This window comes from Hypanus sabinus, chromosome 11 (genome assembly GCF_030144855.1).
Source record: "Hypanus sabinus isolate sHypSab1 chromosome 11, sHypSab1.hap1, whole genome shotgun sequence".
In the NCBI taxonomy this organism is placed as follows: Eukaryota; Metazoa; Chordata; class Chondrichthyes; order Myliobatiformes; family Dasyatidae; genus Hypanus; species Hypanus sabinus.
The window spans coordinates 21,638,432-21,652,365 of record NC_082716.1 but is presented as its reverse complement, the minus strand read 5'-3'; the positions used below and the strand labels follow the sequence as shown (position 1 = coordinate 21,652,365).

General features: G+C 43.9%; 1 protein-coding gene across 2 annotated transcripts in view; it reads left to right on the top strand.

Annotated features, from left to right (window-relative positions):
• The window catches only part of bcar3 (BCAR3 adaptor protein, NSP family member), a 111,810-nt gene that overhangs the window by 15,854 nt on the left and 82,022 nt on the right, over nt 1-13,934 (top strand). For both annotated transcript variants that reach the window (XM_059983926.1, XM_059983925.1), the window contains exon 2: nt 3,710-4,034. In XM_059983926.1, coding sequence (XP_059839909.1) covers nt 3,718-4,034 — 317 coding nt within the window. In that variant the 5' untranslated portion in view covers nt 3,710-3,717. The remainder of the gene's footprint in view (nt 1-3,709; nt 4,035-13,934) is intronic.

Sequence of the window (13,934 nt, the reverse complement as noted above, 5' to 3'; positions counted from 1 at the left end):
GAACAATCTCTAGCTAACTAACCTAACTGGTGCCCCTATTCAACATTATTATCATGTCTTGTGCAGATACAGTGAAAAAAGCTTGTCTTGCATACTGTTCATACAGGTCATATCTTTGCACAGTGCATTGAGGTAGAACAAGGTAAAACAACAACATTGCAGAATAAAGTGTAACAGCTATAGGGAAAGCGCAGTGCAAGTAAACAATAAGAAACAAGATCATAGATCTGAGCGAGATAGACTGTGAAGTTAAGAGTCCAATTTGTCATATTTAATAATCTTATAACAGCAGAAGCTGTCCTTGAGCTTGGCAGTCTATGCTGTCAGGATTTTGAGTGGAGAAGAGAGGGTTTCAAGGATGGATGAGATCTTTGCTTATGCTCTTTGCTATACTGAGGCAGTGAGGAGTAGAGTCAGACTTCAAGGAGGGGAGGATGGTTTCCATGACATGCTGAGCTTCATACTTTGCTATCTGCAGTTTCTTGATGTCATGTGCAGATTAATTGCCGAACCAAGCTGTGATACACCCAAATAGGATGTTCTATATGGTGCATTGATCAAAATTATTGAAGACTGACGGGGACTTGCTGAATTTCCTTAGCCTTCTGAGGAAGTAAAGGCATTGGTGAGCTTTCTTGGTTGTGTTCTGTACATGGCTGGACCAGGACAAGCTCATAGGGATGTTTATGAAGAATATTGAAATCTGGGTGACTGGTTCCTCCCTCTGTGTCAAACCATCATCCAACCTGTCCTATTGCTCTGTTTGTGACATGCAGATATGCAAACACACAAATTTTGGCTAATCCCCTCGGTCAATTAACCTGGGCTGTTGTCTGGAAGTGCTGCACCTGCTAATAATCTCAGCACGGACTGCACACTGACAAAGTACTCTCTGCAGATATACAGATTGTTGGCTGGTGTAGACTGGGGGATGATTGGCAGGTGGCCAGCTTGTGACAAATGCAAGGGATGGCATACTGCCCTGTTTACTAGGCTGTTGGACCTGCCATTTGGGGGGATTTGGTGCTCACTTTCTTGCACCATCTATTGTGGGCCTTGCTTGGGAGCCACGGGAGGCCTATATTCAGAATAGAAAATAGCTTCCCATCATTGGTAATGTATCATGTCCGTCTTGATTCCCTGCCTGTAGTCTTGATGTCTAATATGTTTTCCCTCCTCCACACAACCAGTCACTTGGCATGTCCGTCATCATCACTCTGCCTCCAGGCAGTTACTGTTGATCATTTGGAATGTCAGTAAATTCTGCTGCCAGAGTCTCATTAACATTCACTCAACATCACCCGCTCTTGGTTACCTCTGTTATTTGGAACTCTGTTGGTATAATACTCAGACCAACATAAAAACAAATCAGTCAGCAAAGTTTTCCAAGAACTGTTTTTTGTGCAATGGCTTGGAAACGTATAATATTTAGGGTCCTGATGAAGTGTCTCAGCCTGAGACATTGATATTTTATTCCCCATATAAATAGATGCTGTCTGGCTTGCTGAATTCCTCCAACAAATCTTACAGATTTCCAGCATCTGTAGGATCTCTTGAGCTTAATATTTTGGAAACCCAGGTTTTAGTAGTAGTAGGCTTCCGCTAGTCTCAATAGACCATGGATTTGCGCCTTGGAAAGTTTCCAGGGCACAAGCCTGGGCAGGGTTTTTTTTATGGAAGACTGGCAGTTGCCAAAGCTGCAAGTCTCCTCTCTCCACACCACCAATGTTGTCCAAGGGAAGGGCATTAGGACCCATACAGCTTGGTACCGGTGTCGTTGCAGAGCAATGTGTGATTAAGTGCCTTGCTGAAGGACACGCACGCAGCCTCAACCAAGGCTCGAACGAGCGACCTTCAGATCATTAGACGAATGCCTTAACCACTTGGCCACGCGCCAACACTAATTCCTCTAATTGTATAAGAAAAAAACCAGGTTTTACAAACCTATGGAGATCAACACCACAACAATATTATTTTTTTCTTTGTCTGATTAACAGGGATGTCTTTCTTTTTTGTGGGGAAACCTGGGGCCTAGAAACTAGAATTTTTGGTGGAGTTGATGGTATAAAGAGTGGGCAACAAGGTAATGCATAGCAAAGGTGTTGTTGGTGATAGTTGGGGGCGAGGAAATGGAGGAATCAGGGAGTGATTGTTGTTGATGCAGGTCATTGGTGGTTTGCAGAGTTAGCTGGTTTGCTTTGACTGGACACAGACATTAGTGTAAAATGCCCTTGTCTACTTTTAGTTGGTGGGCCTCAAGAAAATGGAAACCTGGCTGATGGTGATAGAAACAAAAATGATGTAACAAAGGTCTTCCATCCATTCCTGTTAAAACTGGCTTGAGCTTGGATTTGAAATTCTTAACATTTTCACTTACTATCCATTTTTTTGAGTGGTCAAAATCCAGTCCAATTGCGTAATAGCAATTGCGCAGGCAGCACGGCAGTGAGGTGGTTTGCATAACGCTTTGGTAGTGCCACCGTTCGCGACTCAATTCCCAACTCGTTCTGTAAGGAGTCTGTAGGTTTTCCCTGTGACAGGCTTCCTCCCACATTCCAAAGACATGGGTTAGTTGGTTACTTAGTCTCATGGGTGTAATTGGACAGTACTGGCTCATTGGACTGGGAGGGCCTGTTACCATGTTTTATCTCTTAAAATAATGAATCTATGGCATAGGTTTGTCTGAATGCCAAGTGATTTTTCTCCAAGGGGACTTACAACAGAGAACGGGGGAAATCACCTTTAATTCTTGAAGATCAGAAGAACTACCTGAGTTGTCCTCTCAGTAATATTCCATCCATGATAGATGTTGATATGGGCCAATCGAAGGAGACATTGGAGGCCAAACTAACTCACCCCTCAGTTATCTCAGAAAGGAGGCGTTAGCATTGGAGAGGGTCCAGAAGAGGTTAACAAGAATGATCCCAGGAACAAAAGGGTTAACTTATGAGGCGCCTTTGATGCCTCAGGACATGTACTCACTGGAATTTAGAATAATTAAGGGGGATATCATTGAAACCTATCAAAAATTAAAAGCCCTAGATAGAGTGGATGTGGAGAGGATGTTTCCTATAGTCAGGGAGTCTCTAGGACCAGAGGGCACAGCTTCAGAATACAAGGACATTCCTTTAGAACAGAGATGAGGAGGAATTTGTTTAGCCAGAGGGTGATGAATCTGTGGAATTCATTGTCACAGAAGCTCTGGAGGTCAAGTTGTTGGGTATATTTAAAGGGGAGGTTGATAAGTTCCTGATTAGTGAGGGAGTCAAAGGTTATGGGGAGGAAGATAATAAATCAGCCAGTCTCGATGGGCTGAACAGTCTAATTCTGCTCCTACATCTTGTGGTCTTCTGTCTTATGGTAGAGAATGAAGGATTGAAAGGTTAAGGGCATTTTTTTTTCCTCAGAAGGGTACCTGCATTAGTTGAAGTGCAATCATAACTTTGGTCAAATACTGAAGACCAAAGTTAATAGATGTGATTGCAACAAACTCATTAGATTTATACCCGACTTTCCTAGAGCCTTATTTGACTTTGTGTCAGAGTCTCAGACATCCTTGTACCAGGAATGCAGAACAAACTTGTAGATTATCACTGTAAGCCATCACTAATAGGTTTGAATTATCATAAAGACTTAAAAGCAGCTTTTGCGCAATGATTAACCAGGTGCCTGAATTGCTCATGGTGTCTGTTTGTCTTTCTAACTGCAGAGCTGAAGATGATGACAGCTGGGAAGTTCGCCAGTTTACCTCGCAAGACCCATGGCGACCGCAAGTACTCCCTCGCATCCTCCATGGAGGCGCTAAATGTCGAGGGCACCCTCTCCAGCCGGCATTCCAGTTTGTTCCAGAGCGTCTCCATCCATGGCACGCTCCCAAGAAAGAACAGCAGGAAGCTATCTTTTCCAACTTATGGCACAACTGAACCCATGGAAACTCTGCCTCAAAGCTTGCCATCTCGGTTGCACAAAGCATCTTGGTTATATGATGTCATTGAAGAGCAGCCCTTGCAAGAGGCCAAAGAAGGCCATTCTGGGTAATTAATTTCATTACTATTAAGTCAATGCACTGAGGATGACGGGTAATAGCCCAGTCGGGCTATAATGTTGTCTGTCATGTTTAATTTGTTCAAGTTAGAAGTATTGTACATTATTATACATTTACCTACTAAATACTGAAAGGTCTGGATGGGTGGGGGTGCACATTGAGGATGTTTTCATTAGCAAGTAAGTCTAAGATCTGTGGGCACAGCCTCAGAATAAATGGATATCTCTTTAGGACTAAGGTGAGGAGAAATTTCTTCAGCTTTCACCCTGAGAGGGTGTTGAATTTGTGGAATTAGTTACCACAGAGCAGTACTTAAGCAGGGGTTATAAACACCAGGGATTCTGTGGATGCTAAAAATTTTGACCAACACGCAGAAAATTCTGGAGCTCAGCAAGACAGCGATTGATAGGTTCTTGACTGATAAGGGAGTTAAGGGCTTTAGGGCGAAAGCAGGAAAATGGGATTGAGTGAAAAATACCGGGCATGGTTGATTGCTGGAGTGGACTCGATGGGCCGAGTGGCTTCATTCTGCTACTAACTTATGGTCTGCTCGTTAAACAAGTTAAGTGGCCACCATCCTGGTGCACATGCTGAAGAAATTTTTAGGAAGAGCAGTGGGACACGGAAGGCGATGTCACGCACTAACATGGTTGTTACCTTCAGGAATAACCAGGCCATCTTATTGGTCAGTTTGAGCCAATGCTCACACTGCATCCAGATTACCTCTTGAACTCCACCTTTTGGAATCGGAATTAAGTGTACTGATATACCAAAAGAAGTTTGTCTTGCATGCTGTTAATACAGATCAATTCATTGCACAGTGTATTGAGGTAGTGCAAACAATAACAGAATGAAGAATGAAGTGTAGCGTCCACAGAGACAGTGCAGTGAGGGTACACAATAGGGTGCAAGGTCATAATGAGGTCAAGAGTCAATCTCAACATACTAAGGAGCCATTGAATAATGGGGGAGTTAGAAGCTGTCCTTGAGCCTGATGGTACACACTTCGGGGCTTTTGTATCTTCAGCCCACTGGAAGTGGAAAGGAGACATTGCCTGGGGTGAGTGGGGTCTTTGATTATTCAGGCAGTGAGAAATACTGTCAGAGTCCACGGCGTGGATGCTGGTTGCCGAGATGTGCTGAAGTAACGAGCAATTGCAAAACCAAGCCATGGATAGAATGCTTTCCATGGTGCACCAATAATAATTGGTGAGGGTTGATGAGGACATGCCAATTTCTTTCGCCTCCTGAGGAAGTAGAAGCACTAGTGAGCTTTCTTGGCTGTGGCATCTGTATGGTTTCCAGTCTGAAATGGAAGAGAATTGTTTCAAAAGACTCAGGATGAACAGTATTGGGTCCTGCATTCTAGTGCTTGCTTGAGTAAGTTGCAAGTTACTGTACGTTGCACAGTTTGTGTTAGTGCTGGCCTTTAGTGAGCACTCACCATGCATCGGCATTAGTCTTGACCTGTAATGTTATTACACTGCATCACCATCCAATGAACAGTGCTTCAGGTAACATCTTCCCTCAGTCTCCCCTGGTGATTCCATAACTCAGCCTTGTTTACCCCCAAGGTGAGTTCAAGAGCCAGAGGGTAATGTTGCAGCTCTATAAAACCCTGGTTACACCACTCTTGGGCTATTGTGTTCAGTTCTGGTCGCCTCATTATAGGAAGGACATGGACGCTTTAGGGAAAGTGCAGCTGAGGTTTACCAGGATGCAGCCGGGGGTTAGAGAGTACGTCTTATGAGAATAGGTCGTCAAGCAAGCCAGAGCTTTTCCCGTTGGAGTAAAGGGGGGGTGAGAGGCAATTTCATAGAGGTCTATAATATGTTAAGAGGCATTGGTAGAGTGGACAGCCAGCACCTTTTTCCCAGGACTGAAATGGCTATTACAAGAGAGCATAATTTCAAGGTGATTGGAGAGTGTAAGAGGGGATGTCAGAGGTAGGTTTTTTAACACAGAGTGGTGGGTCTCCATCATTTAATTCTGAATGTACAAGTAATAGGCAGTTTTATTTGCTTTGTATTTGGAGTATTGTGTACAAGTTCTGGTCACCTCACTACGGAAACGATGTGGTAGCTATACCGTGAGTGCAGAAGAGATTCACCTGGAAGTTGCCTGGAATAGAGTGCAGCAGTTATGAAGACGGTTCAGATTGGCTGGGTTTATTCTCACCGGCTGAGGGTGACCAGAGGGTGATTGTGAGGGGCAGAGAAAAGATAGATAATCATTTTTTTTGCCTCAGGGTAGGAAAGTCTTGAACTAATTAACACAGATTTAGGTGAGAAGAGAGAAATTTAAACGGTAAACAGAAGATTCTGCAGATGCTGGAAATCCTGAGCAACACATATAAAATGCTGGAGGAACTCAGCAGTACAGGCAGCATCTCTGGAGGGGAATAAACAGTCAAGACCCTTTATTAGTCCTGATAAAAGTCTGTTTATTCCTCTTCATAGAGATTCTATGTTGTAATATATCAATGATTAAACCGAGATTGAGGTGGAAATAAATTTTAAAATAACTGCAAAGACTGGAAGTTTGAATCAAATCTAGAAAATGCTTGGCAGCAAGTGTGGGAAAGAGAGAAGCTTAGTCTCACGTTGAGGAAGAGTGCTTGGTGTGGTGGGGTGGGAGGTAGAAAGGAAAAAGATAATGTGTCTGATAGAGTAAGGCCAGGGTTGCCATGAGTATAAAATAGTAATCAGTGGGTTAATGTCAGCAGTTAGGGATAATCTGGACCAAGTGTTGTGAAATGCAGGTCTGTGGGAGATGTCTGACCATACTAATGAAGGGAGTAAAACAGCCAGTGTCACCCAGGGGTGATGTATGCAGTGCAGATGGACAGTTTTAATGCGGAGTAAACAGGCCATTGAATCCAGTATTGAACCTGGAAGTCGGCAAAGCGCTGAGATGGAAGATGAGATATTCTTCCTAAAGCTTGTGTTGGGCTGAATTGTAACAGGGCAGGGGAACACAGACAAAGAGATCAGAACAGGAATGGGAAGGGGGAATTAACTAGAGCCTGAGGGTCACTCCTGCAGATCTACAGAGTAATCATCCAACCTGCATGGTAGAGAAGGCCACATTGTGAACACTGACTGGACTGGAAGAATTGCATGCGATGCACGGCTTCACCTGACACATGTTGACATGGAATGGCTTGTTTATGAGTGTTCACACTTATCTTTACCAGTGGCAGGTTCTTGCAGGTTTGACTGTAAGGCTGAAAACATTTCTTGTGCAGTGATCTACTTGGAAAATTCACTCTCAAGGACTTTACAACTCATGTTCTCGATATTTATTATTTTTCATTTATTATTATTACTTTTTTTAAATATTTGCACAATTTGTTGTCTTTTGCACATTGGTTGTTTATACTTGTGTGCAGTTTTTCATTGATTCTATGATGTTTCTATTGCTACTTACTGTGAATGGCTCATAATTTGAATCTCAGGGTTGTATATGGTAACACAAATGTACTTTAATAATAAATTTACTTTGAACTTTTAAAAAAAAAGTCAGCAAGCTTAAATGTAAGTCTAATTAATTTTATTGGCTGTAGTTGACACAGAACATAATCTTCTGTTGTAACTTTGCATTCTTGCTCTGTCCCTTTTCACCCTGGCTATCCACTCTGCCACTCTCATTTTTCATTTCCCTGCCTGGTTCTTCCTGGTTAACTTGCTCATAAAGATAAGGTATCAGCCTTGGCTCAGCACTACCTTGTTCAACTCTGGTTCAGGAGATCTGTTACAACGGCACTTTACCATTCTCTCTGCCAGAAGGCTAATATGGGGAGGGAAAATGAGGAGACGTTGCTCGGGTGGGAATACGTCCTAGCGCTGCTGAACTGTTTGCCTAAGAGCACAGGTTACTAGGCAACCTCAAACATGGATGTCCTTGAGCTAGCCAATAGACTGAGGTTAACACAGAACATATGACTTAGCATTTAAAGGCCAAAGTAAATGCAAAATACATTTGCTCCATGTTAATGTGATACACAGCACTGATTTATTTATTTATTGAGATACAGCGAACCCTGATTTAATCTATCCTTAATCACGGGACAATCCAGAATGATCAACTAACCTACCAACCAGTACATCTTCGGACTCCAGGAGGAAACCGGAGAGCTCGGAGAAAGCCCACAAGGCCATGGGGAGAATGTACAAACTCCTTTCAGCAATGTATGCTGTGAAAATTAAATTAACCAAATTATACTTAAAAATGAACTCTAAATAGGTGCCACACACACTAAATGCTGGAGGAGCTCTGCAGGTCGGGTAGCATCTGTGGAGAAGAATAAACAGTCAACGTTTTAGGCTGAGGCTCTTCATCAGTCTGAATGAAGGGTCTTGTCCTGCAGCATCGGCTGTTTATTGCTCTCCATAGATGCTGCCTGACCTGCTAAGTTCCTCCGGCATTTTTGTGTGTATTGTTCATGATTTCCAGCATCTGCAGATTCTCTTGTGTTCTGTATAGAGGTGCTATTGCTTTTTCAATGTTTTCAGTAGGTTGTGTGAAACTGTCCTGTTCTGAGGGAGATTTCTTGATGCCAAGATGAAATATTTAGCTTGATGAGCAATTGGTGCAGATGTTATCATGGATGAGGAATGTTATTGTGAGCAATGGAGTGAATTTTCGTTCCCCAGATAACCCATCACCATGACAGAGATTAGAGTGCCTGGGGAGGGGGTGGTGAGCAGACATCTCTGCTTTTCAAAGTCTCATTCTCAAGTGCTGCTCTTTGTTTTTTTTTGTTTCATGAACTTGCAGCAAGATCAAGCTGTTACCTGATTAACTTGGCTGCAGTTGAAATGATTGCTGTCTGATCCACGGCCTGCCGGCTGCAGTAGTGCTGCTGTGCTGAGTGTGATGACTCACGGTGGATTTGGTCCTGCTGCCTCTCTGTGGCTAATTCATTATACTGACCCAGGAGGCAGGAAGCAGAGAACTTCTCCTCAGTGGGAGAGGGGGCAAGTTGTGGGTGGGGGGGGGGTGGTATTTAATTTGATAGTGAATGGATTCCAAGCTGGCTATACAGTAGCAGGAACTTGTTACTGGTGAGCACTGGGGGCAATGTTTCACAATTTATTCATTTAGAGATACAGCACAGTAACAGGCCCTTCTGTCCCAGTGAGCTTGCGGTGCCCGGATACACCCATGTGGCCAATTAACCTAACTGCTACACCTTTGGAATGTGGAAACCGGAGCACCCAGAGGAAACCCATGCGGTCGTGGGGAGAATGTATGAACTCCTTACAGACAGCGGCAGGAATTGAACCAGGGTCACTGCCGCACTAATGGCCTCGATACTTCCACTGAGAATTAAGCTGCTGCTGTTGGTTCTTCCGATGATGGTGGAAATGTTAATGGAAGCCCCCTTTGCACACTGGGAGATGGGGCAGAAATACGGTATCCCTCAGAGTAATTTGTGGACTGACATTCCAACTGCAATAACCAATATATTCAGAATGGATTTAGAACTTGAGGCCATAAGGTGCAGGGGCAGAATTAGGCCATTTAGCCCATTGAGTCTGCTCCACCATTCCATCATGGCTCATCCATTTCCCTCTCAGTCCCAATTTCCTGCCTTCTTCCCATGTCCCGTTGCACTCAGATGAATCAAGAGTCCAACAACCTCTGCCTTAAATACACCTAATGACTTGGGCTCCACAGCCGCCTGAAACAATGAATTCCACAGACTCACTACTCTCTGGCTAAAGAAATTCTTCCTCATCCAGATTTCATTGCTCCTCTAGATTTGCACCTTTCCTGTTACCTGCAGTTTCATGGAGAAAGAGCGATTATCCAGAGGTTGAAAGATGATATTTGGTCAGGAAGAGTGACTTGTCTAATCTTTAAGCTTGTTACTCTTGTATGAGTGTAAACGCGATCTCATTTTCGCTTAATCTCATCCTTAACCCACAAACCCACCCACCCACAACAACCCAGACGGGACCTCCTGATTAAGCAGTCTTCAAATTGCTTGCTTAGTTCAAAATTCAAATAATTTATTATCAAAGTACATACAGTATATGTCAACCCATACAACCTTGAGGTTCATTTTCTTGCAAGCAATCACAACAAATACAAGTACCACAATAAAATCATTGGATGACCATACCCAACCAGATGGACAACCAATGTCCAAATCACAACAAACTGTGCAAATAACAAATAAATAAAAAAAATTGATAATATGGGATGAAGAGTCCTTGAAGGTGAGGTCATAGGTTGCAGGAACAGTTCAGTGATGGGGCAAGTGAAGTTATTCCCACTGCTTCCAATAGCCTGATGGTCTAGGGGCTAATAACTGTTCCTGAACCTAGTGGTGTGAGTCCTGAGGATCCTGCACCTTCTTCCTGATGGCAGCAGTGAGAAGAGAGCATGGCCAGGTGGTGAGGGTCCTTGATGATGGGCTCTGCTTTCCTGTGACAGTGCACCATGTAGATGTGCTTGATGGTGGGGAGAGGTGTTTACCTGCGATGGACTGGGCTATATCCACAACTTTTCTGTTCAAAGGCATTGGTGTTTCCACAGGATGTTGCAGTTTCCAAAACAGAAATTGATCAGCAACTTTTTAAATTACTGAGACTCTCCCCCCCCCCCCCCCACCACCCCGATACCTTTCCCTCGGTATCACATTCCATCCAGGGGAATATGCTCTCCAAGCCCTCTAATTCCAATCTTGGAGAAGTGCTTGCACCCTGTCCACCACTCTTGAGTGAGATGTTGTTAATCTGATGAAAACATCTCAGTCAATGTCAGAAAATGCAAAGAGTTGATCATCGACGAGAGGAGCTAGCAGCCGCATTAGGGAAGTGCAGGTGGAGAGCATCAGTAGCTTTAAATTCCTAGGCATTATCATATCAGAATCTGTCCCTGGGACCAGCACTTAAGTGTCATCACAAAGAAAGCACAGCAGCACTTCTGCTTTCTTGGAAATTTGAGCAGATTCATCATGTCATCAAAAACTGCGCAGTGGAGAGTATCCTAACTGGTTGCATCGTGGCTTGGTATGGAAGCACTGATGCCCAGGAATGGAAAAGGCTACTGAAATGGCAGGCAAAGCCCTCCCCACCACTGAGTATTATACATCCACAAGGAGAGCTGCTGCAGAAAAACAACATCCATCAAGGACACCCCACTATCCAGGTCAAGCTCCCTTTTCGCTGTAGCCATTGTGAAGGAGGTACGGGAGCCTCAGGTCCCAGACCACCGGGTTCAGAAATAGTTACTACTCTGCAACTATCGGTTTCCTTAACCAGCAAGGATGATTTCACTCACCATGACTCTAAACTGCTTCTATGACCTGCAGACTCACTTTCAAATACTCCTTACAATTCATGTTCTCAGTATTGTTTTATTTGCACTGTTTGCTTTCTTTTACACATAGGTGCTTGTCAGTCTTTGTTTATGTATAGTTTTATTGTTAAAATCTGTTACATTTTGTCCTGTAAACACCTGCTAGAAAATGAATCTAAATATATAATATAGTAACAGATATGCACTTTGATAATAAATTTACTTTGAAGTATCAACTTTTTGAAGTTTGGACGTGGCAACAACCTGGCATCAAACAGGAAGAAAGCTGATTATTGGTCATTTGGTACCAATTTCTCTTTTACATTGTACCGTGGAGACGTGTTGCTGGGTAGTGAGGAATGCTGGAACAATAAAATTCAGAATGGCATATGCCATGAAATTTGTTGTTATGCAGCAGCAGCAGTACATTGCAAAACTAATAACACTGTGGAGACTGTAAGTTTATATAATTGTTATATTAAATAAGTAGTGCAAAAAAAGTAGTGAGGTAGTGTTCATGGGTTCAATGTCCATTCAGAAATCAGATGACAGAGGGGAAGAAAATGTTTCTGGATCGTTGAGTGTGTGCCTTCAGGCTCCTGGACCTCCCTCCTGATGGCAGCAATGAGAAGAGGGCATGTCTTGGCTGATGGATGCTGCCTTTTTGACACATCCCTCTTTGAAGATGTCCTGCATGCTGAGGAGATAGTGCCCACGATGAAGCTGAGTGAGTTCACAACTTTATGTAGCTTATTTCGATTCTGAGCAGTGCGACCCCCTCCCCATACCAGACGGTGATGCAGCTCTCCATATTACATCTGTAGAAGTTTGCGAGTGTCTCTGACCTCAGTCTTCAAATAGGTTGTTTTTCTCTTTCTCAGTTCATTCTCTCTATTTAGAGCTGCTTTTCTATCTATCCAGAAAATGCATTGTATGTTACAAGCAGCTAGGCTTGTGATCAGGGCTGGTCTTTTATCCACTGGCCTAACAAAAAGGGATGCTCCCATGTCTCCATAAGTAGGCCAGCTTGTGACAACACATGTATTTGAAGGTGAATAACACTTTTAATCGGTGGCATTCTGTCCAGGACCGGACAGGTGTTGGCGAAGATGGGTTTCCGTCAGCACCTGTTGTCCCCTGTGTTTTGTGCTTGGTGCTGTGCAGGGCTCATGCTGTCAGTGTGACATTTACTCAAGCTGTACGTCTGTCTGTCTGTGTAAGCGTCCTCTGAACGTTAAGTGACTTGCACACTGCAGCTGTTCTCTCTATCTCCATGTCACTTCGTGAGGTTAGCTGGGAAACAGGACTCTCAGCTGTGGACTCAAGCTCCACCTGTAAACTGAGCTCATATATTAGGGACAGCTGTATTGTTAACGGAGCCAGCTTTTGAATGAGATGTTGAAACTGAAGTCCAAACAGCCTCCAGAATCTGCAGGCCTTTGTTGTCTCCACGTATCACCTCCGCTCTTTTCCACCCTTCCTTCCCCCCACCCGCTCCATCAACCCTTCCTTACCTAGATCAGAATTAGAACCCAGATTATTGTTACTGGCATAAGTCATTCAGTCTGTTGTTTTGTGGCAGCAGTGCAGTGCAAGGCAGAACTAATTCCTGTAAGTCGCAATAAAAACACAGTGTAGGAGAGGAATGGTGAGGTAGTGTTCGTGAATTCATGGTCTAGAATCAGAATCACTGGCATATGTTGTGAAATCTTTTGTCTTTGCAGCAGCTGTACATTGCAATATATAAAAATAGAAAAAAGCTGGGAATTACAGTAAATATATATATATTTAAATTAAATAAGTAGGGCAAAAATAGAAATAAAAAAGTAGTGAGGTAGTATTCATGGGTTCAATGTCCATTCAGAAATCGGATGGCAGAGGGGAAGAAGCTGTTCCTGAATCGTTGAGTGTGTGCCTTCAGGCTTCTGTACCTCCTCCGTGATGGTAGCAATGAGAAGAGGGCAGGCCTCAGTGGTGGGGTCCTTAATGATAGATGCTGCCTTTTTGAGGCATTGCTCCTTGAAGATGTCTTGGATACTACAGATGCTAGTGTCCCTGTTGGAGCTGTCTGAGTTTACAACTCTCTGCAGCTTGCTTCAATCCTGTGCAGTAGTCTATTCAGAAATCTGCTAACATCGGAGAGGAAGCTGTTCCTGAATAATTGAGAGTGGGCTTTCTGGCTCTTGTATCTCCTCCGTGAAGGTAGTAATGAAGGGAGGGTTTGCCCTGGATGCCACTGCCTTGAGGCACGGGCTCGTGGATGGTGTGGAGGGTTCTGCCTGGCTCTGAAGCTTCTTGCGATCCTGTACGTTGGAGCTTCCGTACCAGGCAGTGATGCGTCCAGTCAGAATGCTTTCCACTGCTTGCTGACCCCTGCCCCTCACATCTTTATACTGGGTATCTCTCCCCTCCCCCCCCCCCCAAATGCTCTCACTCCCGATGCAGGGTGTTGAGCCTGAGCTGTCGACCATCCCTCTGCCTCCGCAGAAGCTGCCTGACCTGCTGAGCTCTCTCAGCAGTTCGTGCTTTGCTCCACACACCCCGCCTGGATGGGTGCGGCTTCACCTCCAATCAAGAA